This window comes from Ovis aries, chromosome 2 (assembly GCF_016772045.2).
Source record: "Ovis aries strain OAR_USU_Benz2616 breed Rambouillet chromosome 2, ARS-UI_Ramb_v3.0, whole genome shotgun sequence".
NCBI classification, from domain to species: domain Eukaryota; kingdom Metazoa; phylum Chordata; class Mammalia; order Artiodactyla; family Bovidae; genus Ovis; species Ovis aries.
The window spans coordinates 216,984,002-216,998,904 of NC_056055.1; the positions used below are offsets into that span (position 1 = coordinate 216,984,002).

The window sequence follows — 14,903 nt, forward strand, 5'->3', positions numbered from 1 at the left end:
TTTAAATTTTTCATGCATTTTGCTAAATAACTTAAAAACTAGCATGGGTGTTCTTTATAATATTTGTTATAATATTTGAGAAACAGCTTTTGCTTTCAATGACTTAAATACTTACAGATTCCCTATTACAAGTCAGAATCTTAATTTCAGTAACAAGGAACTTTATTTTGGGTTTGAAAGTTACTCCTAACAGACAGACCAGAGTCATTAGTAGGACTCAACACCTACAAGACCATGATCAATGATCACTGTTTTTTTCAGTTTGTCCTATTTATTCTGTGGTCATCAATAATACAAATGTTATTCTATAGTCTTTTTTTTTTTCACTATGAATATCTTATCTAGGACCTGGCCAGTATATTAAGGTTATCAGTCCTGAAAACTCTAAGAAATCTCAAACCCACTTCAGTATCTTGTCTACTGAACACCAAAAAAAACAAACCAACAAATCAATTTAGGTCTTCCTCCCAATGTCCCTGTTTCTTTTAATGACATCCCTAGAGATTCCGATTGTGATATTTTCTTTGAATCTTCCCCATTCTAAAATCCACTCATGCAGTCAGCATCCTAATATTGGAAATATCTTAAAAACAGCCAGTTATTTATCATTTTGTTTCTGTTACCCTCACAGGCTTTCATTTTTTTTCTCACTTAGGTTTATCCAGGAACATCAAACTCCTCCATTGTATCTGAATCTTTCCTTCCAATCTGCACTACCTCCACAAAATCACAGCTCCTAAAGCACCATTTGATCCTGTTGGTCTCTGTTAAAAAAAACTTCAATGTGCTACTATTAATATTAGTTTATTGAGTAAAGTCCAAGCTATCACTCTTTAACCAAGCAATCAGTATACTCCATAATTTTTCAACCCCATGCCTCAGCTCCTACTTTTTCATTATATTTAGTCTATGCTCTAATCAAATTTTATTACTTATTTCTTAAATATTCACCCCAATTTTTCTATCTTTGTTCTTATCTTTCCTTTTATAAATTTAAATCTTAATTTCCAAAAAGTAATACATGCACTTCATTTATTAACATTAAAATGGCACTAAAGAATACTTAGTGAAAAGCCTCCTTCAAATACATACAGTTTTTTTTAGCAGAAGTTCATAATAGTTTAAGCATATATATGCATAAAAATATATTTCCTTTTTAAAACTCAAATGGTAATATACTTCATATGTCGCTCTGAACCTTGCATTTCTCACTTAACAAATATTAGAAGTAATCACAAATATGACATAGTGAACTGCATCATTCTTTCTAATGGCTGCATAGTGTTTCACTTATAAATTATGAGCATAATTTATTTAACCAGTCCCAAATGTAGTACCTTTAGGTTATTTCCATTCTTTTGCTATTAGGAATGGCTACTATGATGAACAAATTTATATATACATAGTTCTGCATATTTGTTAGCATATCTGTAGGGAAAATTCCTAGAAATAGAATTGTTGGGTCAATGATGTTTATTTATAATTCTGTCATCATTTTACTCAATCTTCTTTTTCTGAATACATTGCTAATATCTACACACTCAATTCTCTTTTCCCACTTCTACCTTCTATTCTTCTAAACACAACTCAAATACTGTATCTTCTGTTTTTGCACATATTTTCTCTCTACCACTGAATCTTGATCTCTTTTAGGCTAACAACTGGCCTAATTTAATTTTACTACCTCATTTTACAATACTTGCAGAACCATAGTAAGGCTTGAGAACTATTTACTGAATGAAAGAGACTGTGAATTGTGCTACAACTTTTAAAGTTTTTTGAGCAAAACATTTCCATTTCAGTAATGGAAAAGCTTAGACCATTGACCCTTCTCTGAACATTTTGAATTGAGTTTTGTCATGGATGTCAAACACCGTTTTCATTGTATTTACCTGAGTTTATTTACTAGCCACTCATTGATTAAAAGTCGCAAGAAAAAGAACACGGTTCCCTGAGAAACTAAAGCCACAAACATTGCACCTAGTTTATCCATCTCAAAGGTTTCATTTGGATACTCCACTCCATATGCTTTTAAGAAGTCTAGGACCGACTGTTGTTGAGAGAGTTCGATCAAACCATAGCCAAAACAGAATTGTGGGAAAATCAGGAAAATGCGCTTGAGGGTTTCAGAAATAAGTTCTAAAGTCTGAAATAAGAGAGAAAAAAAATAAAGTTCAGTGTTAAGTTTCCAACAAATTGATGAAAATTTGAAACTAGATGTAGATAAATACTGAAATTTGAGAAGCTTATCTAGATTGGTAATTATTGCATGTACATGCTGAATTTTCATGTAAACATTTACTATAACCAAATGGTGTAGATTTATTACCAAATAAAAGCAGAAAAGGATTATATATATATATTTGAGATGGTCTAAAGTATCAGGTCAAACCCTGGGGACTTCAGAATGTAGTAATAGCAAGGGTACTGGGGTATGATAGAGTATCTGTGGGGCTTCCCTGGTGGCTCAAGTGATAAAGAATCTGCCTGCATGTGGGAGTCCAAGGTTCAGTCCCTGGGTTGGGACTGAAAGCCCTGCAGAAGGGAATGGCTATACACTCCAGTATCTTTGCCTGGGAAATTCCATGGATAGAGGAGCCTGGTGGGCTATCGTCCATGGGGTCACAAAGAGTTGTACGTGACTGAGCAACTAACACATAGGTAGGTGCTTGAGTAAAGAGGGATTTAGTAAAGTTTTGAAACTAAGGTAATTCCTACTTGAAGAGGGAATAAAATGATAAAATGATACGGAAGGAGAAACAACCTATCTCAAAGAGGAGCAAATGGCACATTTTCATGCTATTTACACTTGGGACCAACCACTTGCAGCTCATGAATTTTCTTATTCCTTCTGGAGTATGCTTGTCTATTCCTTACTTCATTTTCTCTTTATTCTTTTCCATTCAATTGTCCAGCATTGTTAGGGTTTCCCTTCTCACTAATCATAATTGTTAGCTATGAATGGAAAGTGATGCTTACAATGAAGTAGATTCCAATACATGACTGAAAGGGAATGAGTTAGGTTTTTTCTCTATGGATGTTCAAATGAATCTTAACTCATAGTCATATAACTAAGACATGTTGTCTTTGTCCCTACCATACCATAACAATTTGTTAATAAGAAGTTTAGCTGACTGATTGGCTGCATGATTTCTCCAGTGTCATACAAAGTATCTGACTGAATATCTCCATTCCCCTACTCAAGCCCTATCAAATGTCAATAGTTTTGTCATTGCATAAATACAATCAGGGAGCAAAATCCTTTGAGCTGTTTTGTAGATACTGAAACCCCACCAGGTGGTAGAAGTCAACCTGTAAGCTGCCCACAAGCACAAAGACCCCAGATGACTAGAATTAGAAGGCTGATGAGATTGACCCCAATTACCTGACCACCAACCAACCAGAAGAATGTTCATGAGCTCATCACATACCCCACAACCTCGTCTCCCTCACCCTGTCTTTAAAAACCCTTCTCTGGAAGCCACCAGGGGAATTTAGGCCCTTCGAGTATTAGCTGACTCGACTCCTTGCTTGGTACTCTACAATAAAATGATGCACGTGTTTCACCAAAAAATATAATCAGAGACATTAAACTAGATACATACAACCAGAGATATTAAATTAAAAATTCTAAAAAGAATTTTTAAAGGCTGTAGTTTCCCTTCCACTACGTTTAATACAATCAAATTAAATTCCTCTATTCTACTTAGAGAATGTGAAATACAAAAAATCTGTCCACCTTGAACATGTTGAAGCAATCACTTGCTTAGCAGACTAATAAAGGACCTTACCGTATCATTAGGCTTTTCCTTGGAAAGAAAGTACACCACCGACAGGGAAACAATGGAATTGATGCCAAAAAAAAGGTTGATGCAGACGTAAGTGATGAAAGCCATTCCTGTATCATGGAAGAACCCAGCCAGCAAGTACATCCAAGAAAATGTGGCATACCTTTATATTAACAATACTAAGAATTAAAATCATACCATGATTACTCTTTTACTAAATAAATAAATAGCTTAGATGGTGTTCCAAAGTGAAAATGAACATTAGGATGAGTTGTCAAGCCTTGTGGTTAGACCTCTTTTTTATCTCTTTTTAACAACAGCCCCCCCCCCAAAAAAAGCTGAAGCGCACATTTTTTTTTACCCCCACAATAAAGATGTTATGTATTTTATAATGTCACCATATGACTAAATCATGAAGCATACTTTTAAGGAATCTTGAGTAGTTGTTACAACCACAAATTAATTTTTACTCACGAAGAGTCAGACATGACTGAGAGACTAAACAATATAATACTGGTACCTCACCCAGGCAAGATTTTTTTTTTTGATGGAAATATGAGTTTAATAGATATATGCATTATAATTTAGAGTTGAGAAAAAAAAATGACATCATTGTTGGCTAGCTAAGAAGACAGAGCATGCTTAGAAACTGCATATCCTGTTTTGAGCAAACACTTGAGTAACCTTTGGGGTAAAGAAGTAAAACTAGAGACAAAGAGATCCTTCATCAGCTACAGTTGCTAACTAAATGGATACTACTCATGCATTCAGGGCAAAAAGAACTGCTTCTAAAGTACTGATATTGAATTGTACCGCTCCTATTAATTACCCTAATTCAGAAACAATTTTATGTCTGTGTTCTTAGGCATTCATAATAATAAAAATAAATATACATGAATATATTCACTATTTAACATCATATATATTTATATATACTCACAATTTGTTAATACATAAATTCACACATCTATACATTTTTCTGATCATTTTAAAGAGTCCATTTGATGTAAATTAAATTACAAATGTAAATTGCTAAGTGTAACATTTGGCACCCAGTAAGTACTCATTAATAATAAGTATACTATTAATAACAACATTAATTTTCACAAGTATTACACTTTACAAACTATGGACTAGCAAGTGTAATATATTGCTAATCATTACTCTTGGCTAATGAAACCCCAAGACATTTGTAAATTAGCTAATGAGATTTAGGTTTGCATCTAGGAGTATTTAATTCTGTAAATTCTTCTTTCACTGCAGCTTACCCAAACAGCAGAAGTAGGAGAGATACAGCGCTAAGGTTGTTTTCACTGTAGAAGGCAGGTAACTTGAAAATTGTAATGACACCAATTGAAAATGCTACAGGCACCAAGTAGAAGGCCTATGGGAATATGTAAAACAATGTTTAACACATGGCAAGTTTTTTCTTTTTTTGAATCGATAGCCCATCTAGTTTAAAACTATAACAAACTGACCTAGAAACACTTTGAGAAATGAATTATTATCTATGTTCTTGTTGCTTGTAATGTTCAGTTCATTTTACATTAATGTCTCTCTTGAATTCATCTCCTGCCATAAGAGTTCAGGCTAGTCTCCATCTTTATAGAGAGATTCCTGCCTCCAGACTTTGAGACTTGGGATCATTTGGTGACAGAGGTTCAGTGAAAAAGATAAAACAGCCAGGTATCTTGGTATTAGAGTCAGTCCTCAAAACATTGATTTTATTTTGAATGCTGGAACTCTCTCAGATGGCCGATTTCTAAGGCTTGGTTATCAGTGTGAGCCACTGTGCAAAACAGCAGGATGGTGGGTACTACACGTTCTTGGAATCACAGGGATATGAACAAAGAATTCAGTGTTTCATTGGCAAGAGAAACAGTAAATGCTGAGGAGTCTGCAGCAAGATGTACACAGTGAAAGAGATGGGAATTTAATTAGGGAGGAAATTGTCCTAATACTGGAATGAGCACCAGAAATATAACAACAGAATCTGAGTAGTAAGTAGCCCTTCATAGGAGTGTGCACTTAAGCTTTCTTGACACATTAAAGCTCCTATTAAGTCATTACCATTTTTTTTTTTTAAGATTTGACTTCTACAGCAAATGCATTTCAGACCTCACTAGAGTCATTAACCAAATGGATAGGCAGTTAATCGCTCTTCAGTCCTTCAAGCCCATGGTCTTTACAGCAACTCAGACAATTTTGCCATAATTACCAGGCAAATGCATACCCATCCCAGGCATTTGGTCAAGGTTGGCACATTTGGAGTCAAGAAAAGCCATCCGAACTTTGAGACCAATTTATGCAAATAAGAGAGTTATCAATGAAATTCATCTTTTATTTTCCCTATTAAGCTTCTCTAATGTGTCATTCAGCAGAGGCTATTACTTCAGATTTTTCATATTATTGGATTGAATTTTTATAAGCTTGTTTATGTGTTGCCACTAGGCAAGCCTATTTTGCTTTAAGCTTCCACTTCTCTCATTTCAAACTTCAACATACTTAAAATAACTTGGTGAAGGGGTTGGAGCATATTTTCCAGGTTCCACTCCCAAGATACCGATCACATGAGTCTAGAGTGAGGACCAGTGACCTGCATTCTAACAAGTATCCTGGGGAATCTGATATAAGGTCCTCAGACCATGGAGATAAGGGCAGGGCAGGTGGATTTCTCTTTCTTCCAACCACTGGATGAATATAAGACTGATGTGAATTTTTTTTCCCTTAATTTTCTGTCTTTGTGGTAATAATCTGAACAAACTGAGAGAAATAAGTCTCAAACATAAAACTGTCTTCTTGGAGAAGGAAATGACAACCCACTCCAGTATTCTTGCCTGGGAAATTCCATGGACAGAGGAGATTGGTCTCCCCCACCCCTGCCCTCTGTCAAAGCTGTGATCCCTATTTCTAGCAGCTTTCAGCAGGATGCCTGAGAAATAAAGCGTGAACTTGTTTTAAAAAAAAAACAAAAACCTGTCTTCTAGAGTTGGACTATAAAGAAGGCTAAGCACTGAAGAATTGATGCTTTTCCCCTGTGGTGCTGGAGAAGACTCTTGACAGTCCCCTTGAACTGCAAGAAGATCAAACCAGTCAGCCCTAAAGGAAATCAACTCTGAATATTTGTTGGAAGGACTGATGCTGAAGATGAAGCTACAATACTTTGGCCACTTGATGAGAAGAGCCGATTCATTGGAAAAGATCCTGATGCTGGGAAAGATTGAGGGGAGGAGAAGGGGACGACAGAGTATGAGATGGTTGGATGGCATCATGGACTCAATGGATACGAGTTTGAGAAAACTATGGCAGACAGTGAAGGAGGGGAAGTTTGTTGTGCTGCAGTCCATGGGGTCGCAAAAAATCAGACACAAACGACTTAGCAGTTGTACAACAACTATCCAAATCAGTCCTGTCTTTCTTGCAAAGACGAGTGACTCACCATGTCATAAATGAAGTTGGTTACCCAGTAGCAGGTGACACTGATGCCTGAAATGTGTTGCAGCTGCTTGGCTTTTGTCTGATGCTCCCGTACAACGTAGGTGACAAAGCTGGCAGTGGTGACAGAGTAGCCCATCAGGATGGAGAGCGCCACTAAAATATCGATCAAGCTGCTCATTCTGGAGTGAGCAATAGGGAGACGAGAGCACACGTAAGCTTGGGGAACTCTTTTCCTTCCAGGAAGATTCATGGCAAAAACCATCAACAAAACAGTACCAGAGTTGGCTGTGACACAAATAAGTCTTCCTACAAGGCAGCCGGATAATATCTTGCACATGACTCGGCTATGACCCTGGGATCTGAATCGACTAGGGATATTTGATAGAAAGACCTGAGTCTCCAGGGGTTATGGGGTGTATGCGAGAGATACATAGATCTTGAGCATAGAAATCATACAATACTTAAATGCTATGCAGGGAAGTTGAAATGATGAAGCACTTATGCACTTGACTTATAAAAGCAGTAGATTCTGTGAAGCTACAGTCAATAAGCTCTACTTCACAACCTCACTCTACAGGCTTTCAGAAACTACCTTTTATCCCAGTTAGTGACTTATATTACCAGCTCTTCTAGATTAACATTCATTCAGATACAACTGTGATTGCTAATTACAGCACTTCTCAATATGCCAAGGAGAAAGGCGTTAGGCCAGATATATCTGCTTACGTGGCTTGTTCTTGATCTTGCACTCCCGGATAAGGATGGCTATACATGATGATACCTTAAAGAGGAGACAGTTCTTTTCATTAGTATGTATTCAGTTAATCAGAAACACTAATTTTTATCCATGCTACTGTATAAAATAGGTAACTAATAAGAACCTACTGTATAGCACAGACAGGGAACTATACTCAGTACTCTATAAGGGCCTATATAGGAAAAGAATCTTAAAAAAAAAAAAAGAGGGTGGATATATGTATACATATAACTGATTCACTTTGCAATCCACCTGAAACTAACATAGCACTATAAATCAAGTATACTCCAATAAAAATTTTAAAAAGAAATACCAATTTTTACATGAATAATATGTAATACTTATAAAAGAATTTTACTTTGGTGATTACCTTTTAAAATAAAATGATCCCCTCTGCCCCCCAACCCCAGCCTCATCAATACCATACAACTGATGGCACTCAAATGCACACAGAAAAAAACCCAAACCATTTTTCACATTGTGCTTGGAATTTGGGGGGAAGGGATAAGAATTTATACTTTTTATATAGCATGCTTCCCATCTACTACATTTAAGTTATTATTTTCCAGTTTCTTCTCTCCATCTGGCAATAGTATGTTTGTATTATGGCACTTTAGAAATGTATGACATTTGAAGAAACAAGTCAAAGGGAGACCAGTTACATGAGGATCCCCTAAAGAACAGACACTTTCCACCCAGCCCTTCATTGTGCCATTGGTCATCGTAGGGAAATACTGCAGCCTGAAAGGATCCCTTCTCCTCCTTTACTGCTTCTAAGATACCTATCGCTTTAGAACTCTACCAGGAGTAGAGTTTGGGAGCTTCAGCTTCTGGAGGGGTTTTTATTGAGACAGAAAGATCCAAAAGGATTCAGAGAAACTAGCTGGCTCCAGAAAAGTAGTCGATTAATTCTGATACAGTCCTAGATTACTTGTACCTCCCAGGGTTGGTTGTATTTTCTGAGTTAGGTACCACAGTGCTTTCCTTCCTTTCCCAAGAAGATACTGTCTAGCCAGGGTCCAGATGGGCTGGGAAGTATTGCAAGGGGCCACGATGTGAATGTCTGAGTAACTTTGGAAACAGTAGGGGTAGGAGTGAGGATATCTCTTACGTACTTCCCCCATATAGTCAAAAGCTGAGCAAGAACTTTCTCACTTACTGCTTATATAGTATATGTTCATTATATTAGATATTAAGACTGTTTCATGGTACCAAATATAGATTATTCTAAAGCTCTATTCTTTCCATTAACTTAAATTTATAATTTTTACTAAGTAGATTATGACATGTTTTAAGGTTAAAATCTGCAACTGTTCTGTATTGAAGAAAAATATATAAAAGTTAAAGCAAAACAAAGAAACTAACAGCAATAATAATCAATTTGATGTATAATTTTAATTAAATCATTGGGGGAATGCATCTTTCTTATCTTTTGTGTAAATTAATGAGTTGTCTTTTACTGAGACTCAACTTTCCTTGGGACCTACTTAAACTTTGTTGCTGGATTATACTATAGGCAAGGGGAAGTCATTTCTCTTATTCCTGACTTATATTGATATTTCAGAATCAAGAAATATTCTATTTCACCAGAGAAATCTTTACAAATACATTTACTCCAATATGAAAAATGCTGCGGGAACAATTTTTTTCTATATCTTTGGCAGCAACATCAAGTTATCAGAGTCTGGAATCTACATTACCATCTTTTCTGTGGATTCTATAGCAACTAGCACAGTCTTGAGTACAGTGATTAGTCGATGAATGCTTATTGACTCTAATAAAACCTCAAAATGTCAATTATCCCCCCATATACAATATACATGAAAAATAACACATTTTCTGTAGTTTCTACACTTGTAAGCCTAAAATGAGTAATTTCCCATTGACCAACGCTAGTAATGCAATAAGAATAAACATTAGGGTAGAGAGAACAGTGTGTCAATATTTTTGGAGAAGAGACTGGTTGTACAACATTTGTTAGTGAAAACAAGTAAATTTGTATTCTAGGGGAAGAAAACAGAATTTTCAAGTTAGATTAACCACTAGAGGGAACCACATGAATATAACAGATATTGACTTGGAAAGGAAAGCTAATTAAAAGGTTTTTATTAGCATGTTAAAATTCAGAGAATCAATTTTACAACTAAAGGCAAAATCTCAATTCATGTAGAATCCAACAAAGATGACTTAAAACAGCTTGTGTAGTAGGGGGAGGTGGCAGGAGGCAATTTTAACTGATTTTTAAAAACAACATTATTATGGTATATCCCATACACTCATTACAATATAATAAAAGTATTTTAAGGTGACATGGTTTTCTTCCTTGAAAGAAAACAAGCTCCTTACTGATAGGGTAGAAAGTTACCACTTTCACAAGCCTATATAAGAAAAGTTAATTAAAAAAAATAGAAGGCACACTACTACCAGTCTCCACATATAATTCAAGCTAAGCTTTATTTTTAAATTAAAAATGTTTCTTTTTAGGGTCAATACATAAAGTTTATGTTCCAGAATTCTTAAGTCTCTATACTCTGTAACTTAGAAATACAAGCCTGCTGGGATCCAGAGTGATTCTGACTGCTTTCATCTTGGTAAAGAACACGAATAATAAATGAAACCTGAGTATAGGTTTCAAAAGTTGATTCTTCAAAGTGGCATTGCCTCTTTTTCTTACCTACATACCTTTGCAATGTTTCTTCCTAGTCATTTCTATGGTTCCTATATTGTCACAGCAACAAATATCTTTTGCTCTCAATAAGACATCCTAGTGAAAGTCAAACATTCAATAGTATTTCAAACCAGGTTGCACTAGACTCACCTGGCTTTACTCATCATTTAACTTAATTTACCACTTTGACTACACTCTTTATTGATGCTCTGGATCTAAGTACTATCTATCAATCTTATTATTTTCTTCATGGTTCCTGCTGCTAGGAAAAAGTCAAAGCAGTGGGGAAAAATACTGTTTTCTCAGAAATGAAGACTTTGAAAGATTCTGTCCCTAGAATGAGTATTCAACTCCACAGTTTACTTCCACAATTGCCAGAACGCCCAGCACATGCTATTATGCCCGACAACAGGGAGATGAAAGAGAAGACAACAGCATTTCTTTTTTAAACAGTCTGTTAGCCTATTTATTAGGCTAGAAACTGTTGGCAAGCAAACATGTTACTCCATTTTCTCCATCTTTTTTATTATTTTGGGGGATCTGTATGGGGAAATAATCTGAGCAAGGCTTAAGAAGATGAAATAGAGAGTAATTGAATTAGAAAAAAATATCAGCCTCTTTTGAATTCCAAACCGTTTTAAAAAAACTTATGTGGAAGGGACTTCTCTGGTGGTCCTGTTCGCTAAGACCCCACGCTCCCATACAAGGGGCCCAGGTTCGATCCCCGGTCAGGGAACTAGGTCCCACATGCTGCAATTAACAGGTCCCATGTGCCGCAGCTAAGACCTGCTGCAGCCAAACAAGGAAGTAAATGGTTTTAAAGAGACCACGCAGAAGCTTCCAGAAGTTAACTTTGTTGAGTACAGAGAAGTATTGGGAAAATGAAGCGGCAGGAGCCAAACAAACCTGGGTTCAAATCCCACTTCTGATTCCCAGAGAAATAATAGTAGGAAACAATAACACTCATCATGAGAGGCTGCTAAGTATTGGCAATATTTTACACAAAGCATGTGTTCTTATGGTAAGTACTCAATTAATGGTAACACTTCATTTCTGGTGGAACTTCTGAAGTTTTGTTTTCACATTTAGATTTGTGTATAACATTTATTGACATTATCACTTTATTTTTTAGCCTATGTACAAGTAAATAGTTATAAAACGCTTTCCTGTGAGATATAACTACAAGGTGTGAGAACAGAAATAAGTATAAAGTCAGCATTATTATCCTGACTTGATAAATTAAGAGGCTAAATTAACCTGAAATTGAGGGGATTATCCAGAATGTTCCATCTGGTGGTAGTTACTACTTTCAAAGTCCTTTTAAAGATCTGTGGTTTAAATACCATAAAATAGCTGCCACAGGGAGGAAATGGGGTCTAATGTACATTTTCACATGGAGAGTAGCAAGAGTTTCAAGACAAGGAGCTTCTATATAAATAACTTTACCATGTCGGGCAGCATCATATTTTGACATGTTAACTCGCAGGAGGAAATTATTCAGGCTATTGAGGTAAGCTGGAAGGGAGTGATAGCCTTCTGGATCATACCATACCTGAACATTCCAAAAGAAGACAAGATCAGTAGGGTGTTCAAATAAATTAGACAGTCTTTATATCTTAAGGCAATCTAATTTACATTTAAAATAAATGCACCAGTTTCCCCACTAACTTATCTCATCTTGGCAGATTATGAACCACCCACCAGAGTGCTGACCACAAAACTCTGTTTCCAACCTACAGATGGGTGGAGATCATGAAACCAACTTTTTCCTAATTGATAGCACCAAGTCAGTAGTTATCCTAGACTTTCTCTCCAGGTAAAGCTTGAAATAAACAGAAGTCATTATTATCTTCATCTCTGTGACTGGTCTATGGTGATTCTGGAACTAGAAGTAAGGCAATCTGTCTCTAAATAATAATAATAATAACAAAAACAAATGGCGTATAGACAAGGCTGTAGCAAGAAATAAATTATTAATACATTTACAAGCATTGTGTTCTTAGCAACAAGATTGATAACTTCGAAATACCCCCACTAACTTTTTATTCCTAGTTATAACCCAAAAGAAAGCGAGTTACTTTATCTTCTATGTCGAAAAGAAAGGGATTTAAAATGTTGTTGCTCAGTCGCTCAGTTATGTCCAACTCTCTCTGACCCCATGGACTGTATGTAGCTCACCAGGCTCCTCCATCCATGGAATTTTCCAGGCAAGAATACTGAAGTGGGTTGCCATTTCCTTCTCCAGGGGATCTTCTTGAACCAGGGATCAAACCCACATCTCCTGCACTGGCAAACACTGGCAGGCAAATTTTTTACCACTGAGCAACCAGGGAAGCCCATATTTAAAATATTGGTATACCTCAAATCAAGAAAGGCAATTAGTAATTCGAAATTACAAATCTGATTTAGAGAGAAATTAATGTTAGAACTCCCTTATCTAAGAATATTTACTCTATGTGTGGAGAGAGCAAGAAAAGAAACAACGGGGGGCTTTCAAGTCCATGGCAGTAGTGTTTACATTCTATATGACCTTATAAAAGCCAGCTAAAATATACTCAATAGTATTTATCTCTTAGGGATGTTGTGAGGATGTATAGGTAGTTGGTATAAAATGTGACACTAGTGCTTCGTGTATAAGTCACTAAATGAGTATTTGTTTCTTCACTTCCCACAAGTTTGTACATGTCTCATACTAACAAATGAGAAAAGTGTTACGACCAATTTAAGATTTAAAGACTACTTGTGATCATATGGGTAATCATATGTGTCTGATTCTGTGACTCTAGCTTGTTTCACATTCAAAGCATAGATATAGTCTAGGAGAAAAACGCCAACAAAATTGTTTATATCATCAAATTCTGTTAAGTTTCCATGTTCTTTAAAAGCATTGCCTGGTGGCTCAGACAGCAAAGAATCTGCCTGCAGTGTAGGAGACCTGGGTTCGACCTCTGGGTAAAGAAGATTCCCTGGAGAAGGGAATGGCTACCCACTTGGTTAGAGAATTCCATAGACAGAGATGCCTGGCGGGCTACAGTCCATGGGGTCAGAAAGAGTTGGACATGACTGAGCGAATAACACACAAGAAGCAAAGCTAAATGTATATGACACATATGCAAGGGAAAATGCCTAAAACATCAACGTACAGTTAATAAAATATTACAAAGGGAACATATCCATCACTCAGGTTGAGAAACAGAAATTGCCAGCGTCCAGAACATCTTCTCTTTGATACTCTGTGTCCTTTCAAATCACAATGTACTCTCTCTCTCCTCTAGATTATATGGTAGTTTTGCTTACTGTCGAAGTTTATAGTAAATGCAGTTACAGTTGTGTATTCCTTTTTGTTTTTGCTTTTGCTTACTAATAGTTTTTGGAAGAGTTCAGTTCAGTCGCTCAGTTGTGTCCCACTCTTTGCAGCCCCATGAACTGCAGCACGCCAGGCCTATCAGTCTGCCGGGAGCCAGCACGGGAGATCCCACCCATGACAAGGTCATGTGGAGAGGCCTGATGGGCAAGGCGAGTCAGGTCTCAAGGGGTCCTCTGTCTGAGCATCTACCCCGAGACCAAAATCTGTCTGTTTACTGTCTGCTATACTATACTCTTCTGACATTACCACCTTTTCTCTGGAAAGAGTTAATTCAGCGCTCCAGTTAATAGTCTCCTGCATATAAAAAGAATGTCTCAGCTTAAAACCCCTTTGATGGCTTTCTAACTTATCTGACCGATCTTTACAGTTTGTGGATTGTTTACAGCCCCCAACCGTGAGAGGTAAGAAGCTCAAAACATCTTAAAGATATAGAGCCTTTTAGAGCTAAGAATTAGTTTGGTGAAGAGTTTGTTGAGTTAATGTTTGCTGCCAGGCCTCCATATCCTTTATCTTTTAGGCACCTGGGAGGATATTAATCAATGTAAACAGGATGCAGAAATAGGAATATAGTAGTTTTGATGTTAGTAATACTAGACTTTTGAGTTAATTAATTTTCTCTTTGTTATAAATCATTGTACTCCTTTTTCCTTGTTATAAATTGTTGTATCCTTGCTATGTAAGAATGTAACTTTATTTAGTGTTTTCTGAGATTGGCACCAGACTTTGGGAAGAACAACACTATTACCCTTATCAGAAAAGGGCTGTAAAATGTTAATTGGCCTTCTGGCTGGAAGATGATGTAAATCACCTAGGACTTCTGTATACAACTAGGTATGCAGAGAGAAAGCCTGGTCGCGATCAGAGTAATGGCTGTTGACACTGCAT

General features: G+C 36.5%; 1 protein-coding gene across 1 annotated transcript in view; it reads right to left on the bottom strand.

Annotated features, from left to right (window-relative positions):
• ABCA12 (ATP binding cassette subfamily A member 12) overlaps positions 1-14,903 on the bottom strand; it is a 204,189-nt gene that overhangs the window by 15,784 nt on the left and 173,502 nt on the right. Inside the window, exons 39-44 of the mRNA XM_042244200.2 lie at positions 12,098-12,203; positions 7,953-8,007; positions 7,228-7,405; positions 5,057-5,172; positions 3,792-3,951; positions 1,893-2,146 (exon numbers count right to left, since the gene is read on the bottom strand). Of these exons, the coding sequence (XP_042100134.1) occupies positions 1,893-2,146; positions 3,792-3,951; positions 5,057-5,172; positions 7,228-7,405; positions 7,953-8,007; positions 12,098-12,203 (869 nt within the window). The remainder of the gene's footprint in view (positions 1-1,892; positions 2,147-3,791; positions 3,952-5,056; positions 5,173-7,227; positions 7,406-7,952; positions 8,008-12,097; positions 12,204-14,903) is intronic.